The following is a 26,825-nucleotide window of genomic DNA, read 5'->3' as shown; positions in this document are numbered from 1 at the left end:
CCCACGCGGGCAAGGCCCACGCGGGTGGGACAGAGACCACCACCATGCGCAGCAGGGCGCAGGGCAGAGCTGGAAGGAGGAGAAGGGCCTGAGAACGGGGGGTGGGGGGGCCCCCAGGCCGCAGGGCAGCTCTGGGCTGCCTGCGGGGGCAGGAGGGAGGGCGTGCAGGCAGCCCACCCACCTGTAGCAGCAGCCGGTGGATCTGCTCCGTGAGCTCCTGGGTGCCGCGCTGCAGGGCCTTCTCCTCCACGTGCGGCTGAGCCGAGAACACGTCCTCATTCAAAGGCCCCCTGCGTGGTTTTCGTTTGTCTCTGTGAGTCGGGGCCCCGCCCTCCTCTCTGCAGACCCCCGGCCCGCCACCTGCCTCCCCCCTCCCCGACTGCTCTGCCTGGACGAGGCTGGGGCCCCCCAGGGGGCAGGGGGCAGGTCGGCACAAGCATGTGGTGGGAGGTGAGCGGGGTCCTGGTCTCCAGCCCCCGGGGGCACTGGGGACACTCACACCCTGACTCTGTGTCTCCCGATGACGAAGGAGATCTGCCTGCTGCACGGGTTGACGAAGCTGGACCAGCTGGTGTCCAGCGTGACGTACTCCCCGTTCCGGGCACGGAACCGGATGGGGGAACAGTCGAAAGGCTGCCCGCCGGACTGCACGACTAGGAGAGCGAAAACGGAGTTCAGGGAGCGAAGAGATTCAACCGGTGTTCGCGGTACAAGACAAGACACGTGGAGATGCACCTGATTCTGGAATCATCTGAAAACTTAGGAGGTGCCAATACCTCTTCAAAGCCACCACTTTCAATCCCCCGTCTTGCTTTAAATTGCGACCGGGGACTGTTTGCAGCAGTGTCCTTACACGTTTTAGGACACACTTCCCCGTGAGCCTCACAGGTCTGCTGCCAGCGGGACGCTCAGTGTCACCTGTGTCGGTGAGGCCTGGGCTTGCTGGGGACATGTGTCGTCCAGCCCCTGGCCTGGGCAGACCACCCCCCAACCCCCCACCGCAGCTGACCCTGTCTCTCCTCCCGCCTGCTGGCGAAGCCAATGGTAAAAGATGAGAGGCCGAGGACTCGGGCCAAGGGCGACTCTCAACCAACCGACAGCACCAGGACTCAGGCAGGGGGCGGGGCACCCCTTGCCCGCAGCCCACTGGACCCCTCCCGGTGGGTGCTGACCTCGGGAAGACGCTCCCAGAGTGCCCCCACGAAGGACAGTGAGAAGGGGACCTACTCTTTTTGTGGATGGCAAGCATCAAGGGCCTGTCGCTGGGGTGCAGCTGCCCGAGCACAGGGGTCTCGATCAGGTCCTGGGGCAGGTGGCCCAGGAGGGGGACCGCCCTGCAAAGCAAGCGCACACAGGGTCATGGCTGCGCTTCAGGACACGAGCCAGAACACAGCCTCCAAACGGGGCAGCCGACCATCTCCAGGAACGAGTCTGACTCCAAATTCCCCAAAGACCAAAATGTGGGTCTCATGCTAACAAAGAAACAGTCAGTCTTCTAGCTAATTAGCAAACAGACGACGGCAGCATCGCCGAGGGTCTGCGATAGGAAATAAGGCCCCACAAGTCCCTGCCCGTTACAGGCCCAGTGCTCTAGCTCTGCGTCTATTTCCTGAATCAATCATGACAACGTTGTTTTCTTCTCCTAAGACCTTTTTCTTGTTTTGTGTCGTTCGTGAGTTTGGCTAGATGTGGCCTGACATGGACTTTTTTTTTTAACAGGTTTGCCGGGACCAGGAAAACCCCGCCCGCGTGCGTCTTTTCCAGCTCAAGGTGTTCTGCTCCAGCTCTAAGTGTGGTCGCTGTGTCCGGTCCAATTGACCGCGGCTCCCCAGGAGTGGCCACCACTGGCTGGGGACCTGCGCTCTGTGCCCGTCAGGTCTTCCCTGGGAGCTGTTTCGCTTTCTGGGCGATGTCTTGCACTGAACTTCTGTAGTCCCCCTTCCCTCTGTCGTGTCCTGTCCCCTCTGTGTGTCCAGCACCCTCTGCCATCCCCGCTCAGTTGCCGTCCCCGCTTCTGAGCTGCAGCTCGGCCTTCCCCTTCTCAGGCCCGTCTTCTTTCATCCCAACAGCTGTTTTCCCAAACCCTTCTGTTCTGGTGGAGGACGTCCTCCTGCATCGTTAGAGTGAAGGCTGCCTGTCCTGTGTGGAGTGGAGCTTCCTCACGGGCCCGGCGCGGTTCTTGGATTCCCTCTTCCTCGTCTGAGGCGCGCTCTCTGGGCCTCGTGTCTTCCTTTGCACAGGATGTACAAAATGTCCCTGGCCAAGGCCCGGCCGGAGGAGAGGGGGGAGCCCTGGCCAGCCTGGGCTCATGGGCTGGGCTGCCCACTGGGCTTTGCTGAGGAAGGCTCTGCAGGCTGCTGGCCTGTAACGACCTGCTCACCAGCCCTCCTGCACACAAACGAGTGGGCACCTGGGGCAGCTGCAGACAGTTCTTAGTCTTTTGGAGGAATAAAAATTATCCTGGGATTGCTACACAAATGCAGCTCCCGCTCCCCCACCTCCAAGATCTTGTTGGGCAGGGCTGGGCGGGGCCTGGGAACCTGCACCTGACGCTGTCCCTCCGGAGGTTCTGCCGCAGGTGGCCGGCAGGGCACACCTGAGCAGTCAGGGGCTGGTGGAGGCCGATGGGCCCTGGATGCCCAAGAGCAGAACTTGTCCAGCAGGCCCCATGGCCTGCATCTGAGGGGGCACCTCGTGTCCCAGACCAGGTGCAGGCAGCGAGGAGGTCCCGACCCTCCACGGATGCCACTGCATGAAGCCCAGCGTGTTTCCCATGTGTCTTCTCAGGAGACTTCTCCCTGATCACTGCCGGCAGCCATGGCATTCTCTGCGTCTTCATGCGTCTGCCCAGGAGCCAGGGGAGTCACACAGGGCCCCTGACCCGATGCCAGAGAACCCAGAGCCCTCTCAGAATGGTCAGTGCTCCCGACTCCAGCGGGGCCATGGGCACCAGCTACAGCACCCTGGGTGGGCGACGCAGGAGGGGAGTCCGAGTGGGCTCTGGGTGGAAGTACGAGGTGGCCCCCTCCCTGTAGCAGCCTGTGGCACGCAGGCTGGAAGATGCACGTGTGCTGGGATCCTGCCAAGGGTGTCCTGACACTGCCCCAGGCACACGGTCCCTGGTTGTACCAGCCTTTACTCATGTGCCCAGTTTCTGAAATGGGTTTATTAAACAAGGTAATAAAGACAGGCTCAGTTAGAATGATGACCAGCTCCCTAGAATGCCCCATCTACACAGCGTCCATACCTTAGGAGGTTTTCAGTGTAATTCCATAATTATCTCATTGTCTATGTATAATTAAATGTTTCAGTTGGTGATTACACATAACATGCAGCCTTAGCTTTAGCTAAACAGCTTCAGCGTCAAAAACATGAAAATTGATTGAGCTTTATTTAGTTATTAAGTAACCGCCACGATAATGCTGAAACACAAAATATCTGGGGAGAGGGGGCGACCGGCTGACATAAAGGAGGCGATACCGACTTCAAGGCCAGGACTGCGGGAGAGGCGAGCGCTGGCAGGGGGACGGCGCTGCATCGCTTACCTTTCGTCCACGTCCTGGAACAAACACTTTGGCGAATGTGTGGTCGTAAAAATTCTCTTTTCAGGAGGGATTCTAGGGGCTGAAAGAAAAGAATTTTGCACGGATTTCTGATTCTAAGCCATACGTAATTTATGTAGTCATACTACAACTACTGGAAAACACCATGTGTTGATAGATTCAGAATGATAGGGAGCTAGAGAAAAAATTAACAGCGGACTCCGAATAACAGAGCACGTCCTGAAGGGTGAAGAACAGACCCTACGCTTGGTGACCACCAGCCAGGCTTCTCAACTTCTTAGTGGACCAGTTTTAGTCTAGAAAGCTAGGAATTGCCGTGTTAGCAGAACCACGTGGTGAGATTTAGGCTTCTTTCAGCAAAATCCTGCTGCAAGGCCGTCTTCATGATGTTTAAGATCCAACGAGAGTGAACTGAACAAATTCTATTTTTTAAAGGGGTAAAGTATTTGGATTCAAAATTCTCAGCAAACGTCACTGTACTGGGACCTCACAGTTTCTAAGGTGGGCAGAGGTGATAAGAGTAATTTTCATAAAGGAAGTCACATATGCAGAATTCTCCTCAACTACCAGATTCGTGGGCAAAACATTCAAAATTCCAACACTTTTCATTCTTGAAGGAGACTCTGATCATTTTGGGGAATAACGTGCTGAGATCTGAGTAACCCCTCTAAACATTTACTGAATATTTAGAAGAGAATGTTCTATATGTGGGAATCCAGCAAACATCTGAAAGGAACTCACATACCTAAAACATTTCTACCACTTTTGAGAAATGCCTTTTTAAAAAAGACATCATTAACCACTGAGAGACAATTATAAATACAATTAAACCTGGACTAAACTGGACCCTTGTGGTTCAGGACTCTCAGATGGCCCTGCTTCCAGAGAATTTTGAAATCTCGTGACTTGCTGAGTTGCCATGGCGAGGACCTAGGTTCCTGGCCAGGTCTTGTGGCCAGCGCGAGGCCGTGCCACGAGAAAGCCTATGAGAAGGGGCTGCTGGGAGGATACAAGCAGCGTGGCAAAGCGCCTTGGGTCCTTTGGGAGGGGGTGGCCTGAGGAGCCAGCAGGTCCAGAAAAGGACACCTGGTGAGGTAAGCCTGCTGTGACGACTGGGTTTCTACAGGCAGAGGTGCAGGGGAGGAGCCCTAGGGGAGGAAACGGCAGGACAGAGACTGGGGGTCAGGGGAACACTGGGCTCTGGAGGCTCCACAGCTGGTCCGCAGAAGCCGTACCGGAGGGCGGGACATCCCGCAGGAGGTGGGACGGACCAAGGTGAGCAGGGAGGAAGGCCCAGCACTTACTTCTTAGGCGGTGGCTGCTTCGGGGTTCCGCACCTCAGAGGCCCTCAGCGACGGGCTGGACCCAGGTGAGAGATGCCAGGGCCCGGAGCCTTTAGCTGACAAGGGGAGGTGGTGTGGATGGGACTACAGGGAGGGCCAGGTGACAAAGGTGGGTGCCAAGTCTTGAGGGAGATGGAGGCTCTGCCCGAGGCTGGGGAGGGGCAGGGGCCGGGAGCCCACCTCACACTCATGTATCTGAACCACGGGAGGACGTGAGGGAGCGGCCTGGGCCAGCTGTTACCTTCGTAGCCCGAGTGCACCCTTTCTGCCAGCAGCACGCAGCACAGCTGGCTCTCGGTGCCCTGCCGGTCGCGCACCTGGGCCAGGTAGGGTGTCATGCGGAACGGGTGGTAGCGGATTTCGCTCTCGTGGTTTTTGCCGACACTGCAGAGGAGGGCACGATGAGAGGTTTGGGATTACGACCGAAGGAGTCATCCTTTATTGCTGGTTGCCTCTCCCCAGCGACAGCTGTCATGTCTCAGCAATCCTTTTATTTACTGCACGGACGCCTGCAGAGCAGAGCCAGGCCCCTCACTTGGGGACCCAGGCCAAGCCGGATGCGCTCCCTCGGTCTGTGGTCTGTGCCTCTGTCCCGCCCGAGGGTCTGGAACCCCCAACCCTGCTCCTCTGTCCTCACCCTCAGACGTCCGGTGACAGTGAGGGGTCAATTGGAGAGTCACCGGCCTGGGCCATGGGAGCATCAGGGGTCCTTCTCTGGAGCAGTTTGCATTTTAATTGGGGAGAGGATGCTGCTCCAACAGTGGGGTCCCAGCCCCAGCTTCTGAGGGTGCCAGTGTCTGGCCAGGGTCACTCCTGATACCGCAGCTGGATGCTCAACTGGTCACTCGATTTGGGGCCAAAAACCTGTTGGGAAAGCTATGGGGCTCTCCCTGAAAAAAGGTACACTCGAACCAAAGGCCACATATGCTTCCGGGGTCCTCGCAGACCATGGGGTTCATGCCTTCCCAGGTGGGGGCTGCCGGCCAGTTTCCTGGGTCACGGACAGCAAGTCCGGGCTCCCCAGGCCGACACTCCCCCCAAGGAGCAGGCAAACCGCTCCATCGTTGACCAGGCTGTCTTAATATCTTGTGCACATTTAAAACACGGCTCGGGAATTCCCTGGCGGTCCAGTGGCTAGGTCTCGGCGCTTTCACTGCCGGAGACTGGATTCAATCCCGAGTCAGGGAACTTAAGATCCCACAAGCCGAGTGGTGCCCCCCCTCCCCAAACAAAACAAATAACTCCGCTTATGGAAACATGTTTTCACGCGGACTTTTCAGGAACACTCATGCTCTGTGGCAGGGATACTCCTGCAACACCGTAGCCCCAGAGAACGGGGCCTGGGCAGGCTTGTGGCCTCGGCTGGCGGCATGCGGAGGGCACCCCTGCACCTCCTCCGCCTTTACGAGAGGCCCTCACGATGAAACGTCTGGGCAGTGAAATTCAGGAAAACCTGGGCTTACCTGACGCGGCAAAAGAAAGACTTCTCCTCCACGCATTCTTGAGTAAAAGAGTCTAAAAGAGAAGGCCCCAGTCACTCACCCAGTTACACCACTGACCAGGGACAGTGCTTTTACTTCCCACAGACCAGGCAGAAGCAGGAGGATCGAGAGTCAAGGTGTGATGCACATTTACCTGGCGCTGAGCAGAGCCCTTAGGTTAGAGACCTTGTACCACAGTTCTAAGGAGAAATCTATTTCACGAGCGTGCACTCACCAAATTATGCCGTGCTAGAAGCGCTGCTACAAACACACTAACTAACGACCAATTTAACTGTGCAAGATGTACTGACTGACGTGCAGAATGTTTGCATATAAAGCCCTGGACATTTCAACCTACATATTTTGGGGGATATTTAATTCTAATAGAAGCAACTCAGGGCATTTCACAGCTTACATCGATCCTTTTCCTAAATATTAACTTACTTTAAAATTTAAAATGTCTAGTAAAAACATGAGTTCGACTGGGTGACCTCATCAGAGATGACGGAATGGTGTTTCCACAATGAACGCATTTCAGAAAAAGAAATCTTAAGATGCTGGTCTTTCAGGTAAAGCTTCCTCTACTCAAAAGAAATGAGGAAAAGTAGATGATTGCTGGTTGGGGAAAATGATATAAAATTTCCGGCCTGGAAAGGCCTTCAAGAAGTCACCTGGTCCTTTTCTATTCAGACAAAAATTCAATGGCAAGCATCCTGGGGAGATGGCGCCGGCCTGTTGGTGCTGTGAATCCACACGCAGAGCTGCCTCCCTCCCTCCATGCAGTGACCCAGCATTGACAGGTCCTAGTAACGTGCACCACGAACTTTGGTGATCTGACCACACAGCCCTTGGGCTGGGACTTTGGGAGAAAGCAGACAGCTCTACCTCTGAAATGCAAAGCGAGTGTCTCCTCCTTTAATGAGTCAACCCTAAAGCTTACTGCGCTTCTAGCCCCGGGTTGTCTGTTGTCAGGGAGGAACAGCTGCTGAAAGGTGGCTGTGACAGTGACGGCCCCGCTGCCGGCTGCCGGGGAGCACCATGGCGCGGAGGGACCCAAGATCCAGGAGGTGGTGACAGTGGGCTGAGGAGCGTTTCGACGTGAGCAGAGATGCTGACCCAGGAGCCAAGGACGAGATGGGAGTCAGCTTTGGGTGGTGCGGTCAGGGCTGGCTCTTGGTTAAGATCCCGACTGAGGCCCAGCTGTTCTGGGGGGACTCCCGACCCCGTCCGTTTCCTGCTCGTCTCTCTTGGCTTCTCCTCTTTGGGTCCGTCTCAGCTCTGAGCAATCAGAGCCCAACGAGGGGCTAATGACAGTCAAGGTGCAGGTGGACAGACACTGCAGGACTTACACTGTCGGCCACCCGGTCACTGAAAGGCCTGAGCTGGTGGGGACCCCCTCCTCTCCAGTACCTTCTGCCAGGACCCCGTGCCGTGTTTCTGCTGAGACTTGTCTGGTCAACTGGTCCCCTCCTGCACCCACTCATGTGAAGGCCCGTGCTGGTCACGAGAGAGCTTCCATGCCTTCCAGACGCAATGTCTCCCCAACCATGTTGCAGGAGGACAAGGACACACGACACTTGACCGTGAGAGCCCTGTGGCCAGGAACGTGGGGGCGGGTGGGGGACCCGAGGTCCGAGGAAGCAGCCACCTGGGCGCAGACTGGAGCCTGAAGCGCCTGGAAGGCCGGGGTCTGAGCCCGGGAGGATGGTGCGGCCTCTGGCGGAGGTGAAGAGCCCCCCGCTATGCTGACATCGTTGCACCACCTGCAGGGAGCCTTCCAGATGTACCTCCGTCCTTCCCCCAACCCTGCAGCCTCATGTCCAGACTCCAGCTCCGATCAACTTCCTTTCTAAAATGCCTGACGTGTCTTAAAATCTTCTGAAGCAGTTTTCCCTTTCTGAAATTTATGAAAAGACTTTTTTTTCTCTCTAAATGTATTCTGAGCAAACCACCTTTAACCTTGCACCTGGACAGACAGGGCAGCCTCAGGCCCCTCCACGGGGGCCTACTGCAGGCCTCCAGCGGAGGGGAGGTGGGCAGCAGCCCCATGTCGGGGGCGGCCCCGCCCGGCCCCTCCCCATGCTGCCTGTGGAGAAGGACAAGGCAGCCCGGCCGCGGGGCCCTCACCTGCTCGGTGGCGGACACTCCAGGGCGGCAGCTGGCACGGCGTGGTGCGGCTGTGGAACACGCCCACGTCGTGGGGCGCCAGGAACTCCACGAACTTGGTGTCGTGGAAGGTGCCCCGCTTGCAGTGGAAGATGGAGACCACTTGGTCAGAGATGTACAGGATTTTCCCGGTCACCAGGGACACAGCCGCAGCAAACGTGTCCTAGAATGGAGAACACGACTCTGGTGAGGCCGGGCTGGAGGGGACTGGACAGGTCACCCTTCCCCGAGGGCAGAGAATCGGGGCCGACAGACGGGAAGGGAGCAGGACGCGTGAAGGGTCTGGGGAAGCCTTGGGCCCCTCTCCTCAGCCCTGACGAGGATAACTCTGCCTCCCCTCTTACATATATTGGGGTCCCAGGGGGATATTATCTGAAAAAACACATCAGGGCTCCACCGCCAAAGGGAACCCCAGCTGTGCTGATTCCCTGCAGCTGTCACCTGCTCCGTCTTCTGGGCACGGAGCTCCCTGGCGTCCAGCCTGGGTGATTCGGGAGGGGGAAGGGGGCCTCTTCCTCTCTCTCCTGGGGCTCAGGGCTGCCTCGGGGGCTGGAGGCCTCAGGCCCCCTGGCCCACCACGGGCTCCCTACACTGGCTGGCCCTCTGAGCTCGGGGTGGGGTTCCCTGGGGGTTAAGCTGCAGGGAGGGCACGGGAGGAAAGAGACAGGAAGGGCCAGGAAGTCCCATTCTGCAGGCCATCACTGCTGCGATTCCGCACCTCTGGGTCCCCACCTGCTCTCTGGTTTCCTCTCATTAATTGAGAACTGGGGGTAACTCCCGCCCCTTCCCCCGACCTCCAGGGAGGCCTCACCTTTATGGGTTGCTTAAAAATGCATGAGGTTGTGGAGTCTCACGAAGCGTCCGCCCCGCAAGTGAACTGACAGTCACCTAGTGTGTCCCTTCCCCCACCCCCGCCCTCAGTCAAGGGGGGCTCACTCACACACATGCGGGGTGTGGGGTGCAGTCAGCGCCAGAGGACAGCCTCAGAGAACAGCACAAGTCAGCAGCACGGCCACCACTTTGGAATCCCTGACTGACTTTTTCTTTTAAGGAAGGAACTCATTTCCTGAAACTCCCAAACCTGCTGCTATGAAACGGAGGTTCAGCCAGCTCCCCTGGGTGAAGACCTCGGCCACCTGAGCTGAGCCTCCTGGGTGAAGACCTCGGCCACCTGAGCTGGGTCTCCTGGGTGAAGACTTTGCTCTTTAGGACACTTACCATGTTCTTCACAATGAACTCGGAGGTGATGCTCTCGATTTCCTCCACCGTGTAGGAGGGTACATGGGCGCTGCAGGGGTGGTCCTCACTGGACATCAGCAGCTGGTAGTACTCCTCATTGGCTGTAGGCGAGACCAAGGGGAGGGCTGAGGGCGGCCCTAACTCATGGCTGGGGCTCTACCTTTCTCATGAGGAAGTGGGCACAGAACACAGAGAAATGTGAAGGCTAGACAAACAGAAATCCGGGATTCTTTTCCCTGAAAAATCAGAAGGCCTTTGATTACAGAAATTTTTAAAACGATAAAGACACATTCTTTTCAGTAACACGACCACACGGTTCTACCTAAGCCTCACTTTCCCCAAAGGTCTGTAACCGCGACACAGCATCAATGTTTCCGCGCAGGACAGCCGTGGCAGCCCCTGCCTCTGCCCCCTCGGGGGTCAGACGCTCCCATCTGGACAGAATCAACTCTTAGAAACACCGGGCGTAAGAAACAACCCTGTTTTCAGAATGAACTGTTCAGAACAGAACTGAAGATGAGGACCGCGCATCCCGGGACACCCCGTACAGGGTGACAAAGCTATCTCCACCCAGAGAGGAGCCCTCAGGCGAGTGGAACCCAGGATGCCCGACTTCAACAGCTAAACCGTGCTGAGGTGACCCCTGGCGTGGGTGTCCTGGGCCTGGTCTCCGGGGATGGGCTGTTGGCAGAACAGTGCACTGGAGATGCCGGTGCTCCCTCCACGGTGGTGCGTTCCTTACCTGCCCCGGAGACAGAGGCACCTGTGTTTACCTGAGACCCAGGGAAGGGGCCCTTCCACCCAGCTCAGTGGAAGGGCCAGCCACAGGAGCAACTGAAGGAAGACTGCACGCTATTGGAAGTTACGGCAGGGATCTGGAATTTATTGCAACGTAAAGCGGCTTGATGACACGAGTCCTTTGGAATCTGCAGTGTTTGTTGGTGGATTCCTGTACTGCATCTGTGAAGAGTTCTGCACACACATCTCAGGTAAAAGCCTCAGTCGATTCCACTGACCGGCTCTCGAAGCTCTTACGAGTTCTTCCACCCAACAGTAAAACCCGAACATACCCCCAGAGGTAAGCAGGACTTGGATCACGTGGGTCCTGTCACTGTGTGCCTGTGATGGAAAGGGGGCGCCTGGTCCCGCCTGGCCGCCTTCCTGGTGCAAAGACCACCACGATGGAAATTCACATATTTTTAGAAAAACGAGAAATGAACTGCCCAAGGTCTTGAATCTGGAGCAGCTTGAAAATACTGTCCTTTAAGGATAAGATCAGGCAATACCCTCCTTGTATCTTCTCCTTTTTTTATTGCTGTTTGTTTCCTTTTCTTCCCCCTCACGTTATTTTGTTTTGTTTTTTTTTTTTGCGGTACGCGGGCCTCTCAGTGTTGTGGCCTCTCCCGTTGCGGAGCACAGGCTCCGGACGCGCAGGCTCAGCGGCCATGGCTCACGGGCCCAGCCGCTCCGTGGCACGTGGTATCTTCCCGGACCGGGGCACGAACCCGTGTCCCCTGCGTCGGCAGGCGGACCCTCAACCACTGCGCCACCAGGGAAGCCCCCCCTCACATTATTTTTTAAAGGAGGGGCAAGCCCTCAGCTAAATGCTGGGGGCTATTCACGTCGCCAGCGTACACACACGTCACAACTCTCCAGCCAGAGCCTGGAAGGTGCTGGACGTTCCTGAATGTGACCTGACCCCAGCCCTGGGCACGAAAGCTTCATGTTGTAAATGGGTTTCTTTTATCAGCTGGTTTTCTACCTGCTTTTTTTTCCTCTAAAAGTACAACAGAAAACTTCCAGTGAACTGAGATTTCCAGCCAGCTGAGATTTCATCAGACTTCCCCAACTTCCTCCTGCTACTTCAGGACTGAATTTTAGAAAATCAACACAACTGAAGCTCTAATTTGGGGAGACGTGAAGCCGACTTCTACACGTTGGAACAAACACGTGAGGCGGACGTACCTTTCACCTGCTTCACGCTCCTCAGGGCGTACTTGAGGGTCAACAAGGTGCTGGCCTTCCCCTTGGCCCTCTTGTCCGCAGGGAGGTGGACCTTCAGCTCCTTCAGCGTTTTGATCAGCTCTTTGTGGGTGTCCACTTTGGTGGACTGCTCGCTGCTACGGAGTTAAAGAAAGACGTCAGTACCCTAAGTGCCCTTTTCGGAAGAAACGTGCCTCTGGTCCAGTTTCTCCACCAGGGCGCGAGGACACTGCGGTCCACGTGGTCCTGGGTGGGCATGCAGGATGCAGCAGCCCCCAGCAGCTGTGACAACCACGAATGTATGCAGACATCGCCTCGTGTCTCTCACGGGGAGAGGAACTGCCCAGGAGAACCAGTGTTCTGACCCAGGTGAATGCTGGAGGGTGCCCTCCCCACTGCTGGTCCACCCACAGCCCGGCCAGCAGGCCCCACTGCTGAGCTCTGCCCACCCCCATCTCAGACAGAGAGGGAGACAGCGACGGAGACCCCAGAGGGCAGCACAATGGCGTCCTGGGGTGAGGACATAAATGACGTGTGAAGGCCTTGGAGAGGAAAGGGGGTTTATAAGGAGGATCTTCAAACTCAAGGACGTGGAAGGGGTAGGAGGAGGGGCAGGGGGCACTTGCTGAGGGAGATGGGCCTGTTTAGACAGAGGGTACCGAGAGAGTGATGGGGTCGGGCCTCTGGGGTGGTGATGGCAAAGGCCCCACATGCCCAGGACAGAGATCGGGATTTTGCTCCAGTGGGGATGTAAAAGCGTCTGTCAATATGAAATTAAGGACACGTTTGTTACAAACACGTAAAAAAAAGTGAGTGTTCCAGATACATGTCTAAGATGCAGACAAGGTCTGCTTAGTGAGAGCTGAGCAGCTACAGGTCTGGGGCAACATCAGGGGCTGTGAGCGGCCTGTGGGAACGGTCGTCTGAAAGGGCGTGGCTGGGCTCACAAGGCGGACAGCTGCTCAGACTAACAGATTCTAGCAGAAGCCTGAAAAAAGTTGCATCACCCCCAAAACCTTATCTCATGACAAATCTTTCCATCTCTCTAAAGGCTCTAAATTGAGGGAGTTCTAATTGGTCTTACCTGCAGCCACTTGTGGACGGGTGGTGTTCAGACTTCACCATCATCACGCTAAATGCACCTGGACTAAAAGAACAAAAAATAAAGGCCAAACTCAGAAGAGTGTGTCCACCCACTTCTCCCCCCATCCACCCAGCGATGACGGGCTGGATCACACCACAGTAAGTCAATTAGGAAAAAATATGAGCTTAAGAGAAAAAGAACAAGAAACCTCTGGACACCGGAGAAGCTAAGTACTGGGGGATATAAACCCAAGACTAGAGGAGAAGTTCGTTTTCTATAAACCACGGAGTGTTGGTTCAGTAGCTGCTCGAGGGGTTCCCTGACTCTTCCGCCTCCCAAGATCTGGTCACCGTGCTACGTGTCTAGCTACTGGCGGTCTGACACCCAAAATCACCGTCATAAGGAAGGACAGACCCTAGCAAATTTTAGTTATTCTGAGTCAATAAGATTTTCAGAAGTCTTAAAAAACTTGGTCATCAAGATTTAAAGACTGCAAAAGCAATCGCAATAGCACGGAATGAGACACTGAGAAAACAAATGCCCGGCCTCGCCTTGGGGGCCTCAGACACACCCACCCCTGGCAGGTGCCGGGTGGCCCCACCAGCATCCCCAGCTCCCGGCCGCTGTCGTCACAGTTGCTGCCCCGTGAGTCCTGCCCCATCGAGCCGTTCCCGTTGGTTTCATTCCCGCTTGTTCCATCGCTCATGTCCACGTCCTCCTGGAGGGGGGCTTGGCTGGGCCAGGGCTCCACAGGCTCCTTGGAAGGGTCACTGGGGCTGGGGGTGTAGTCAGCGCATCCGTTCATGCCGGCTCCTGAGTGATGCTGGCAAACGAGAGAAGGTCATCAGGTTCAGGGGGCAGGGGGTCGTGCAGCCATCAGGTGAAGCGTCCCGTGGGAATCTTTCTCCACGTTTCGCTGGAGGAGCCGGCAGGAGGTGCGGTCAATCACGGGTCTTCTGCGCTCGTATCCACAGGGCTCCCACCTGCCATGAATTGTGAAGGTGCATGAATCAGGTGGCTGCAGCCCCAGACACCAAGTTGCTGACGGCCTCCCCAGGCGATGGGCGGGGGCAGCGGGGTTCAGAAATCTTGGCCATCACAAGTTATAGGAGGCCCTGGAACCTGGCTGCGGGCAGGGGCAGAGCCTGGAACCTGGCTGCGGGCCAGGAAGAAACGTGGCTTCGGGGAGCAGGCATCACTGCGTGAGGAGGGCAGAGCGGCGGGGGCCCTTACAGCAGCAGGGGGTCTGGGCACCGGGGGGGATCCAGCCGAGCGCTAAGGTGTGTGTGAGCGGGGTGGGGAGGTGGAGGGACCAGTACGAGGCCGGCGTGGAGTTATCTGGGATTGACGGTGAGCCGCTGGAGCACTGGAAGCAAAGACTCCTATAACTTCGCTTGCGTTTGGACAGCAAGTTTAGCTTTGGTGCTTTGGGGGTAGGTGGATGGAGTGGGGCTGAAATGAGAGACCGACCGGTCGCAGGCGGGGATGAGTAAAGACAGTGAGTAGCCAGGGCAGGAGGGGTTGACCAGAAGCCTAAGGACGGGAGACTTAGAGGTCACAGGGTAATAGCAGGACCTGGGATGGTGCCCCTCTGCGAGGTCCCGGGAGGAAGCAGGCACTCATGCACACCAGCGGGGAGGTCGAGGAAGGCCCGGCACGAAAGGGTGTGGTCAGGGTTAAGGAAACTACAAATGATGTGCAGCTCGGGGGGCAACCGGTTAGGGGGAGGGAGCTGTTACCTTCTCTGGGCCTGGAGGGGCAGGAAGAGGAGGGCTACTGAAACCAGAGGCGCCCAGACAACCTGCGGCCCGTGGGAGGCCTCAACCTCCCGAGCTCGGAGGTCAGGAAGCCGGAAGGCAAAGGGACACACTGACACAGTCCCTAAAGGCCAGCCTCGGTCACCGAGCAGCGGGGGAAGATCTGGAGGCCCCAGGCAGCGGCGCCTTCACCGAGGGGGGTCCCCAGAAAGCAGAATGTGCCCCTGCAGCTTTCCTGCGCTCAGGCACCTGGACCAGAGGCCGCAGGAGGCCTCTGTGGACACTGTGCTGAGGATGTGACACGTGCTGGCTCACGTAACCCTCATGATCACCATCCACGGCGCACCAGCATTCCCTTCTAGGGGTGGGCAAACAGGCCGGTGAGCTGCCCAAGGCCACACACAGCAGGAGACAGTGCCGGATTCAGGCTCCCCCATCCGCCAAAGGTGGGGACCCGCGCAGAATCCAACCACATTACGCTTTGGAAAACAGCAGGTCCGATCAGACCCCGTCTTGTTCATGAACCAGATAAACAGAAAACAGCCAACATGCAGCTTCTGAAAAGAAGTGCGATGAAGACAAGATGCACACAACCTCCACGGCACGAGGAAACAAGCAAAAATCAAGAAACGACAGATTCGATGAAACACGTGATGAAGGATGAGCTAAAGCTGCAGACTGAAGTGGAAATGTCACATTACAACAGACAATTAGAAAGCTAAAGTTCAGACTCAGCGACAGGGAGGATGAGAGCGAGACACCTTTTAAACACGCCCAGGGAAAGGGCTGATGTTAGAGGCACATTGTTACCTGCAGATAACATCTCTTTCTGAAAAAGACACCATAGCAATGAAACAGAAACTACAGTGAAAGATACACGTGAAGGAAACCATCCTGGAGGCAGATCTGCAGCTGCGGGACTCCCTGAGGACCAGGCAGAATTATGTGAGGAGTGTCAAAGCCCATCCGTGTCCTGATGAAAATGGCGCTTTCAAGAAAAAAGAAAATTCTACCCACATCCCAACAGGAAAAACAGGTTACCTGCGAAGGATGCTAAGTCACGCTAGTCTTGGACATCGCTGCTGTAATGTTAAATTTTCAGAAGATAAAGTCTCTACACTCTGAGAGGAGACAGTCACGGCCACAGGCAGGAAGCCCCAGAGGATCTTGCTGTGGCTTTAGACGGAAGCTGTTTATTGGTCCCAAATCACAGAGAACCTCAAACGCCAGCTCTCTGCAGTGAAAGTCAGGAACAAAACAGGCAAGTCTACTGCTCGGTCTTCAACATTTCAGGGAAGTTCTAGCTAATTCGATGAAAGAATGAAAGGTGCTAACATCTGGGAAGAGAGAGACCAAAGACTAAGAACAGACTGTTCCCACAAAGAGAAACACCAGGTAAGAGCTCTAAACCTGGAAGGATGCCCAACTTTAGACACGAGGAAAACGCAAAGCACGAGGTTTCCAAATCTAACAGGACCGACAGCATCCAGGGCTGGCCAGGAGGAGGCCTCCTGTGCACTGTGTTGGACTAACGAAGTCTTCCTGGGGGTCTCTGGGTGCGTCTAGCAATGCTTACACCCCAGCCCCTCCCCCTCCCCACTCCTAGGAAGCTGCTCTGTGGGAATGCTCGTCCATGCACAGAGACATGTGAGCACGGAGTCTGGAGGAAGAAAAACCTGGAAAGAACCACCAGCAAGGAGTCTACCTGCATCCTGTCCAGGGCAACTTCCAAACTGGGCCCCCTGCCTCACCTGACCCCACTGCGGTCCACACGGGGCAAGTGAGCTCCTCTCTCCCCTGGGCACAGAGCTCAGCCCTGCTCTGCACAGGGGTCAACAGCTCAGCGAGGCCTCCAGCTGCATCCTGGGATCTCCCGCGCAGCCACCCCTTGGCCCAGGCACTGTGCTCCGACCTCGGGGACCTTGCATTTGCTGCTCCCTGGTGCCCGCAGCACTTGTCCGGCAGATGACCGTCCTGCACAAACAGCCCTGCCTTCTCCCCGGCCCTGCCAGCCCTGCATCCCCTTCTCTGCATTCTCTCCCGTGGTACCGACACTGCCCGACTGCACACTGACGCATGGGCGCTTTTGCTGACGGCTGTACACCAGGGCCTGGCACGTGGTGTGAAGGCATAAACTCTGGGACATCTGCACTGTGGAATACTATGTACTCCATCAAAAAAACGGAGACCAGACACACTGATGTGGGAAGACTCTGGGGCATAAATGGACAAGTCACAGAACAGCGGGAGCGACAGTAAACATGACAGGCAGCACTTCGCAGGGCTCGGCGTGCGCCCGCACTGCTCCAGGGCTGCTTCTGCTGGTCAACTTGCTCTCTGTGCACAGCACCGAGGGCCACCGTGCTGGCAGAGAACGGGACAGCCATCTTTCCTGCCCGCACAGAGCTTACATTCTAGTGGGGAAAACAGACCATCAAGAGGGAGCGATGCGTAGAGCAGATTACGGGTAAGCGCTAAGGGAAAGACGCAGAGCTGGAGTCCAGGACGTGTGTGGGAGCAGCGGCGTGAATTGGGAAGGGTGGCCAGGTAAGGCCCATGGGTAAGTGATGTCTGGCCTTGCACCCCCATGTGGTAGTGATTCAGAGCCCCTTGGCCCCCCTCTCCCCACGGCCTGCAGCCCCTCACTCCCCTCCCCCGGCCACCACTAGGCACACACCCACGCGGCCCTCCTGGCTCCACACCTGAAGCCCTCAGGAGACTCTGGCTCTGCCGCACGCCTGTGACCTTGGATGAAGCGCCACACCACGGGGGTGCGCCCTGCTTCCCCCGCTGCCGCCGAAGGGCCCGGTGAGGCAGCCGGAACCCAGGGAGAGTGTACTCCCTGGGTGAGCTCGGACCACAGCACCCATCCCTCTCCACCCCTCCCTCGAATAGACTGTCCTGGAGCTTTTCTTTGTGTCCTTCCTTCCTTTTTTTTTGATAGTTTTTTGGATGCGTGTGTGTGTGTCACAGCCTTCTCTTCTGCACTCCCCCCTCCCTCACTCCAGCTGTCCTGGGATTGCACCTCCCAGGGGGGCACTAGCGTTTTTTTGTTTTGTTTTTTGAATTTTATTTTATTTATTTTTTTATACAGCAGGTTCTTATTAGTTATCCATTTTATACACATCAGTGTATACATGTAAATCCCAATCGCCCAATTCATCACACCAGCACCCCCACCTGCCGCTGCTTTCTCCCCTTGGTGTCCATACGTTTGTTCTCTATGTCTGTGTCTCAATTTCTGCCCTGCAAACCGGTTCATCTGTACCATTTTTCTAGGTTCCACATATATGAGTTAATATGCGATATTTGTTTTTCTCTTTCTTACTTCACTCTGTATGACAGTCTCTAGATTCATCCACTTCTCTACAAATGACCCAATTTCGTTCCTTTTTATGGCTGAGTAATAATATTCCATCGTATATATGTACCACATCTTTTTTATCCATTCGTCTGTCAATGGGCATTTAGGTTGCTTCCATGACCTGGCTATTGTAAATAGTGCTGCAACGAACACTGGGGTGCATGTGTCTTTTTGAATTACGGTTTTCTCAGGGTATATGCCCAGTAGTGGGATTGCTGGGTCGTATGGTAGTTCTATTTTTAGTTTTTTAAGGAACCTCCATACTGTTCTCCATAGTGGCTGTATCAATTTACATTCCCACCAACAGTGCAAGAGGGTTCCCTTTTCTCCACACCCTCTCCAGCATTTGTTGTTTGTAGATTTTCTGATGATGCCCATTCTGACTGGTGTGAGGTGACACCTCATTGTAGTTTTGATTTGCATTTCTCTAATGATTAGTGATGTTGAGCAGCTTTTCATGTGCTTCTTGGCCACCTGTATATATTCTTTGGAGAAATGTCTATTTAGTTCTTCTGCCCATTTTTGGATTGGGTTGTTTGTTTTTTTAATATTTAGTTGCATGAGCTGTTTATGTATTTTGGACATTAACCCTTTGTCCGTTGATTCATTTGCAAATATTTTTTCCCATTCTGAGGGTTATCTTTTCATCTTGTTTGTAGTTTCCTTTGCTTTGTAAAAGCTTTTAAGTTTCAATAGGTCCCATGTGTTTATTTTTATTTCCATTACTCTAGGAGGTGGATGAAAAAGATCTTGCTGTGATTTATGTCAAAGAGTGTTCTGCCTATGTTTTCCTCTAAGAGTTTTATAGTGTCCAGTCTTACATTTAGGTCTCTAATCCATTTTGAGTTTATTTTTGTGTATGGTGTTAGGGCATGTTCTAATTTCATTCTTTTACATGTAACTGTCCAGTTTTCCCAGCACCACTTATTGAAGAGGCTGTCTTTTCTCCATTGTATATCCTTGCCTCCTCTGTCATAGATTAGTTGACCATAGGTGCATGGGTTTATCTCTGGGCTTTCTATCCTGTTCCATTGATCTATATTTCTGTTTTTGTGCCAGTACCATATTGTCTTGATTACTGTAGCTTTGTAGTATAGTCTGAAGTCAGGGAGTCTAATTCCTCCAGCTCCTTTTTTTTCCCTCAAGACTGCTTTGGCTATTCGGGGTCTCTTGTGTCTCCATACAAATTTTAAGATTTTTTTGTTCTAGTTCTGTAAAAAAATGCCATTGGTAATTTGATAGGGATTGCATTGAGTCTGTAGATTGCTTTGGGTAGTATGGTCATTTTCACAATATTGATTCTTCCAATCCAAGAACATGGTATATCTCTCCATCTGTTGGTATCATCTTTAATTTCTTTCAACAGTCTTATAGTTTTCTGCATACAGGTCTTTTGTCTCCCTAGGTAGGTTTATTCCTAGGTATTTTATCCTTTTTGTTGCAATAGTAAATGGGAGTGTTTCCCTAATTTCTCTTTCAGATTTTTCATCATTAGTGTATAGGAATGCAAGAGATTTCTGTGCGTTAATTTTGTATCCTGCTACTTTACCAAATTCATTGATTAGCTCTAGTAGTTTTCTGGTGACATCTTTAGGATTCTCTATGTATAGTATCATGTCATCTGCAAACAGTGACAGTTTTACTTCTTCTTTTCCAATTTGTACTCCTTTTATTTCTTTTTCTTCTCTGATTGCCGGAAGCACTAGCCTTTAAGCCTCGGCCTGCACTCTGCTTTTAAGAGAACCCAATCTAAGACAGACTGAAGAGAGTGACAGAATGGGCCAGGAGGGTGCTGGAAGAAGAGTATTCTAGGCAGGAGGACAGCACATGCAAAGGTCCTGAGGCAGATGGGTCTGAGGACAATGGACGAGTCTGGAGCAGAAAGGGCAAGGCAGAAGGTAGGAGCTGACGTGAGGTCAGAGCCAGGTCATGTGGCACCTCGCAGGGCAGAGCCAGGGCCCTGGCTTTTTCTGAGTGAGGTGGGAACTGCTGTAGAGTCCTGTGCAACAAGGTATGACTCGCGTGTTAGCAGGGCCACAGGGTAGAGGCAAGGTGGAAGCCTGGACACCTCTAAGGGGGCTCTGGGCCACCCAGGGTGCAGAGGACATTCACTCTGTCCCCTCCACTCCTTGGACACCACCTGTCCCATCCCGCAGCCCTCCCCAGACAAGCAGCAGCACCGGTCCTCTGCTGGGTAAGTTATGAAGGTGACAGGGCAGCTGCAGAGGACCAATGAGCAGACTCTGGACAGCAGGGCCTTTGGCGGGTTCCTCCACTTCCTGGCCGTTACCTTGGGCAAGTTCCTACACGTCCTGGTGCCTCACTTCCTGATCTGTGAGCTGGGGCTACAGCAGCACCTGCCTCCTACTGGTTGCTCGGAGGGTTAAAGGACAGCAGTGCAGTATCTGGAATGCAGTAAGTGTCCAGCAAAGCCTGGCTTTTACTATCACTGCCAATCACTAGAGGAAAAGAGACAGCGTAACAAAAAGCAAATTAAAAAAAAAAAAGTTGATATTTCATTGTCACGAGCGCTGTTTCTGGCCGCCCCAGGCGATGCGGACGACCCTTGGTGGGTGCATCACGCGCTTTGCTTCCATGCTCGCCCAGGCTTGCCGCTCAGCTCCCCGGAGGGCCTCCTGGTTTTCACCAGTCCCACCCCTGGGAGCCTGTCTGAGTAGGATTCATCGAGCAGGGGTCACAAGGTGACCTTCGGTGGAAGGTAAATCTTTTTGCTAAGAGGGTAGGGCAAGCATGCCAGAAATGGGAAACAACAAACCAAACCATCTGAGCTTCATTATTCCAGAAAAACACGTCACTCAGCACTGACAGCTCTAACTGACCAACCGCGTTTTGCCAAGTCGGCAAAACCAACGTGCCCGTCAAAGCACTTTGCCTCCTGCCTTCCACCAACGTCCACTGAGCATCCGCTCGCGCCAGCACTGCCAGGGCCCCAAGGAAGCCCCGGGGAAACCTGTGTTTCCACCAGGGCAGTGGGGTGTCCTCGTGAGCCCAGGGGCCCCGCGAAGGAAAGGACAGCCCTGCTGCAAAGGGGCTGCGGGGAAGCTGGGTGTGCTGCTGGCCATGAGTTCGAGCGCCTAAGGCTAGAGGCCCATCGCGGCTGCTTCTCAGTCGTCCACACATGGGTTCTGCCCTGGAAAACGGTCAGACCAGAGGAAAGGAGCTGAGCTCGCACCCCTGACTCCGGGCCCCTGACCACACCTGCAGCAGCGATGGCTGCCCTGACTGGACAGAGGAACACTTAGAAAGTGCCGTCCACGATGAGATCTTCATCTGGGATGGCTTCACAGTATTCAGGATGGGAAGGAAATGGGCAGGGATACAGAAGGAGAAGGGCCAAGACCCAAGCTGGCTTATGGGTTCATTACCCTCTCTACTTGCACATGTACTCATAGTTTCCATAATAAATAGTTAAAAAAAAAAAAAAAATGGAGAACAAAAACACAGCCTGGGCCCCAGGGCCACCTTCCACTGCCACTGCCACGACTGGTAAAGGCTCCCTGCACTCAGTACCCGTGAGTCTAAGGGGGAACGTGCATTTCTCTGTGGAAAGCGGAAAGCGGTGTAGGTTCAATCACTTAAGACGATCAATGATTTGAAATGGAAGATAAGATACTTGAGATTGTAAGGCCTTGCTCCATGTCCACAAACTGAGCCCCCAGCCCCGGAGGCAGAATGCTGCCAGCCCCCAGGGGCCCCGGGTGGTCGCCCCACCCCTCCCCCTCCCACCCCAGGGCCCCGTGAGCCTGAATTCTCACAGCCTGGTTCATTCTGCCTGTTTCCGAACTTCATGTAACAGGGATCTCACAGCCTGTACTTTGTTTCTGCAAACCTCGGTATTTTACAACCCCAAATATTATAACACGGTTGCTACTTCCTGGTAGGAGCCAATTCCCTGAGGCCAGACTGCTGTAATCTGGAGAAAATGTTTGTCCTGCTGAATAAACACCCGCACTCTCCATGGAAACGGTTGGTAACCGAGGAAAATGTGACTGCAGCTGTCCAAATATGGAAGGGAAGATGGCTGGGGAGAGGCTTGTCTCCGCCTCACTAAGACCCCTTCAAACACTCTCAGCTCGGCCTTTAAAACCTCACATACGGAGAAGCACAAAATTTAAAACAATAATGCAAAGGCGTCAGCTTCCTGGCTTCAGCGTCGGGGGCCTGGGAATAGCCCAGCTGTTCTGATTCTTCTGTCACCCCAGGGAGAGTGCTAGGATTCTCAAAGCCTTCGGGGCCTGGGGAGGGTCCAGCACTCAGCCCGGAGCCCCACCACCTTCAGAACTGCCCACCTCTGATAACACAGTGGCCTTGGTCTCGCCCTGACCTGCACTGCTGGGAAGCTCACTTACTGCTCCTGATTTGCTCTAGACTTGGAAATACAGTGACAAACTTGTTAGAGGTGCCTACAAAGAGCACAGAGCTGAAAGGAGGGCTTCACAGAAAAGCTTCCGGGCAGGCCCATCAGAAGCCCTGTCCAGACTTTCTGGTTCTCTGTGAGTTGGCAGGTGAGCCAGCTTGTCACTGGGCAGGGGTGCAGAGCGTCTGCAGAGATGCCAGGTTATGTGTTTCTAGTTAATTTTGCCGAATATGGTAGTTTTCAGCGTCACTCTCTCTTTGGACTGCATGTTGAGAGGTCCCGCCAGAGACTCAGGGACCTGCCAGAGCCTGTGATTTGCTGAAGCCCCGTCAGGTTACATCGTCATTTAAAAACAGAGGCGTGCCCACCAGCATTTTTCTGAAAGTTAAGTGTGATTGAAAAATAGTACAAATGAGAGGAAGTTTTCCTGTTTCCTTCTAAGCCTCACAGGGTAACATTATGTGCCCCGGAGTCAGAAACTTGTGTCTCCCGTGTAGGTGCCTAAGGAAATCACCTGTGGAGTAACAGGAATCCAAAAGCTAGGGATGGAAACAGACCTCAAAGATCGCCTACCCTGAGCCCCCGCCGTACAGACCAGCCCCAGGGTGGAGCTGAGTCAGCCAGCAGCAGCCCGCTGGCTGGTGACAGGCCACCCCCTCCTCACCAGCGCCCCAGCCTCCACAGAAAGCCAGGGCTGTGCTGGTTCTGTACCAGTGAATCACACCAAGATGACAGTGACAAGACAACTGCGAACACCCACGGCACCATCCCTGTCGGCATATCACGTAGCTTCCGCTTAAGAAAAAGGAGTCCCTTTCCTCATTTTACTCAGACGCCTTATAAAAAGTGATTAGCCTTGTATTTAAAAGCTCAATTTCCAGTGAAAGCCTTCAGGTAGAGTCCTGTTCCCTCCTCAGCCAAACCAGCCCAGGACCAGAAACCCCGGCTGGGGACAGGGGATGGACATCTCCCCTTTGCAGGTAGAGAGAAGGCCAGTGGCCTTGCTGCACTGGACGTGGGAGGGGAGAGGTATTCATGGAGGGGCTTCTGCCATGGTGCTAGGGTTCTTAACGTTTGGGGGGCCTGAGGCCCCTCTCCCTAAACTCCAGCTCATTCAAGATTCAGCAGCACCCAATAGAACTTCTGAAGCTCATCCTGACCCAGATCAAGACCTTCAGGACAATGGAAAGACACTGCAGGCACCCTGAGCCTGGGCCTGGCCCTGCCGTGATGTGTGCCCAGCAGGCATCTGGGCCTCAGTTTTCTCATCTGTCAAGCTAAGGGGTTACCCTGGGTGATTTCCAGGGTACCTTCTGGCTCCCTTTTTCTGTGAGTATGAATCAGCTTTCCAAACTGGTTTCTTCTGTATATCAGAAACCCTGGTAACCGAGTTGTCATCCCTTATCCTGGCCTTCCTGCAGGGATAAGCAGGCCACTACCCACCCCCTGGCTCCTGTCCAGGACTTGGCAGCCAAAGTACCCCCCGGAAGGTTAATATGATTGCTACATCACAAAGTACAACCCTCCCCCTTCTTCCACCCAACCTGGGGAGAGAGAATAAACACAGAGAGGTCCAGGGTGGACAAAGGGGATGAACACCAGGTGCTCAGGCCTGGCTTGGCCCAGGAACTGTCTTGTCTCTCTACTCACCCACTCAAGGGGACCCATGGGCTGTCCAGGTAGGGCTCCTAGACTAGTGCCCAGCAGTAGCCTTTCCCCAGCCAGAGACTTGACTCTGTGGCCTCAGAGCAGGAAGCTGGCTCCCCAAGGGTCCCTCCATGTTCCCAGGGACTGTCGCACTGACTCTCAGTTGCCTTGGCCTTTCTCAGCCTTCTCCCACGGGGGTGGGGGGGGAGGGAGGGGGTCAGGGAGGGAGAAGAGGAAGGTTCATAAAAGAAAATCGTCTAGAGAAGGACAGTCCGACATATAGCCACTCAGTAGCTCTGTGGCCTCAGACATGGGCTTAACCACTCTGGACCTCAGTTTCTTGATCTGCAAAATGGGACTAACAGTCCCCACCCCAGGCCGGTTTCAAGACGAGGAGTAAAAGCGCCCAGGAAAACCTCGGATCGTGCCTCCGTGGGCTAGAGGATCCTCTGCCGCCTCCCACAGCCCGCCCGCCGAGACCCCAGACCGCCAGCCCGAGGCCGGGGCCGGGGCCGGCCTGGAGGCGGTTACGTAACCAGCGAGCCGGGCGGCCGGACGCCGGTCGGCGCCCAGGCTGGCTTGCCCTTCCCGCCGCGCCGCGCACTCACCGGAGCCGCGTCCTCGCCTGTCCGCCAGCCCAGTCAGCTAGTCGCCCGCCAACCCCGCCGCCGCAGCCGCCAAAAGCTGAACTGATCCCGCAGGGCCTCCCGCCTCCGCCGCCGCCGGGGACTAGCCGCTGTCACATAGTGGAAAACGTGACCGCTCGCCGCGCCCGCCCCCGGCGCTCGCCATTGGCCGGGGTGTCGCCTCATCTGCATACCAGGGGGGCCGGGCCTGCAAACGCCGCGCGTCCATTGGATGCTGCGCCCGTCGCTCTCTTTACATAAGACGCACATGGAATTCCATGTTCACAGATTCGGTTCCTCAATGAAGACGCGGCGCGCTCGTGCCCCCCTCCTTGTCCTCCTGAGTGGGCCCTTCCACTTCCGGCCTCGGTGCCTTCCATTCAAGACAGCTCAGGTCCGCCGGCTCAGGGAGTGCGGAGTGGCGCGTACCACCGCGGGGCGGGGGGAATTGGGCGCGGGACTGGGGCTCCTGTGCACCCGCGCCGGCCCGCCGGGCAGCCGAACCCCCGCTGAAGCCCAGGCCCCCAGAGGCTGTCACCTTGAGCAACCTGCCAGGGGCGCGCCCCCCGAAGATATCTTTCATTCACTCATTCACATTCATTCATTTACTCACTCTCATTCATCGCTAGGCGCTGTAGCTGCCCCGGAGACTGGGCGGCCCTGCAGGAGCTCCCGGTGCACGCCCACCCAGGCCAATGAGGTTGACACTTGTCCCAGATCTGCCAGGACAGTTAGCTTCCAGGTGGCCTTTCTTCTTTTTCAGATCATGTGTCGCAAGGTTTGGTTCAGCAAATAGGGTCCTTGTTACTGGAAGGATGTACAAAAGAAATAAATGATGTTGTCTCTGCCCCCAACCACGTCATTAGGGAGAAAGGACGTCTCATGAAAAGGGAACGTAATCAAATACTAAATTGGGCGGTATGGATCATAAATTAACCGGGGCTAGAGTTATGCCCGAGGCTCCATGGAGGAGGCAGCGCTTGAAGAGTGGGAAAGGCCTTTGGAAAAGGAGGGTTTTCTTTTTTTTTTAATTACTTAATTTATTTTTGGCTGCACTGGGTCTTCGTTGCTGCGCGTGGGCTTTCTCTAGTTGCGGTGAGCGGGGGGCCACTCTTGGTTGCTGTGCACAGGCTTCTCACTGTGGTGGCTTCTCGTTGCAGAGTACAGGCTCTAGGCGCACGGGCTCAGTAGTTGTGGCATGTGGGCTCTAGAGCGCAGGCTCAGTAGTTGTGGCGCAAGGGCTTAGTTGCTCGCGGCATGTGGGATCTTCCTGGACCAGGGCTCGAACCCGTGTCCCCTGCATTGGCAGGCGGATTCTTAACCACTGTGCCACCAGGGAAGTCAAAGGAGGGTTTTCTGAATGCGGAAGCCACAGAGACAAATGAGCCAGGTGTGGGCAGGTCTGGGAGAGAGCGCTGTACTCTGAGTGCCTTGGCTGTGGCCATTTGTTCTTCAGTGAGCATTGTTTGTGGCATATGAAGCCCCAGCCTTCCGTCTAAAGTGTCGGGAGAGAGTAGAACTTCCTCTCAGACCAGGTAGAGGGCCAAGGCTTTCCCTGTGGGACATGAAACAGTGGGCAGACTCTAAGGCAGCTCAGCTGCAGCAGGCTCTGAAACTGCAGGGTCTGATGGGGGAGGCGAGGCTGGTTGGGCTCTGAAGGGCTGAAGGGGCCTGTAGAATCTCCCTCCATTTGTCCATTCTTCTTCCTGGGCTTTCCTGGGGATGAGGGATGGGAGGGAGGGAAGAGTTAAGATCTGGTGGCCTGCAACAAACCAAGCTGCTTGTTCCCAAAGCCAAATGCACATTCAGTATTTCCTATGTGCAAGTCACTTTTTTCCCTCTCCTGGGCAAGGTGTGTGTGCAACTTCATCACACACAGATGCAAAGCGGAGCAATGCCAAGTTCATCAGGACAATCCTTCCCACATAAGTCCTGGCAGGCCTGCTGCGTGCCGCACACTCCTGGGTGACAGCGGCCCCTCTGCTTCTCTGACATTGACGTCCTCCCCGTCCCCCTCCCTAAATACACATATACAAACCCAAGCAAATCCAAGCCCAGCTGCACCCTGAACACACCCAAAGGCCTTTTTTTTTTTTTTTTTTTTTTTTTGCGGTACGCGGGCCTCTCACTGTTGTGGCCTCTCCCGTTGCAGAGCACAGGCTCCGGACGCGCAGGCCCAGCGGCCATGGCTCAC

At 55.0% G+C, this 26,825-nt stretch overlaps 1 protein-coding gene across 5 annotated transcripts in view; it reads right to left on the bottom strand.

The window, feature by feature from the left end:
* PER2 (period circadian regulator 2) overlaps positions 1–24,724 on the bottom strand; it is a 40,255-nt gene extending 15,531 nt beyond the window's left edge. For 2 of the 5 annotated variants that reach the window (XM_032637943.1, XM_032637948.1), the window contains exons 1-12: positions 24,614–24,724; positions 13,435–13,682; positions 12,860–12,922; positions 11,758–11,912; positions 9,772–9,893; positions 8,515–8,716; positions 6,370–6,421; positions 5,148–5,290; positions 3,546–3,624; positions 1,228–1,334; positions 500–653; positions 182–290 (exon numbers count right to left, since the gene is read on the bottom strand). In XM_032637943.1, the coding sequence (XP_032493834.1) occupies positions 182–290; positions 500–653; positions 1,228–1,334; positions 3,546–3,624; positions 5,148–5,290; positions 6,370–6,421; positions 8,515–8,716; positions 9,772–9,893; positions 11,758–11,912; positions 12,860–12,922; positions 13,435–13,664 (1,416 nt within the window). In that variant the 5' untranslated portion in view covers positions 13,665–13,682; positions 24,614–24,724. Of the gene's footprint in view, positions 1–181; positions 291–499; positions 654–1,227; positions 1,335–3,545; positions 3,625–5,147; positions 5,291–6,369; positions 6,422–8,514; positions 8,717–9,771; positions 9,894–11,757; positions 11,913–12,859; positions 12,923–13,430; positions 13,843–24,613 lie in introns of all 5 variants that reach the window. The other 3 variants (XM_032637946.1, XM_032637947.1, XM_032637944.1) reach the window with 3 other exon arrangements.
* Between the last annotated feature and the right edge of the window lie 2,101 nt (positions 24,725–26,825).

Source organism: Phocoena sinus, chromosome 7, assembly GCF_008692025.1.
Source record: "Phocoena sinus isolate mPhoSin1 chromosome 7, mPhoSin1.pri, whole genome shotgun sequence".
Classification (NCBI taxonomy): Eukaryota; Metazoa; Chordata; class Mammalia; order Artiodactyla; family Phocoenidae; genus Phocoena; species Phocoena sinus.
The sequence above is the reverse complement of the archived record's forward strand: the minus strand, read 5'-3'. Positions and strand labels throughout refer to the sequence as shown.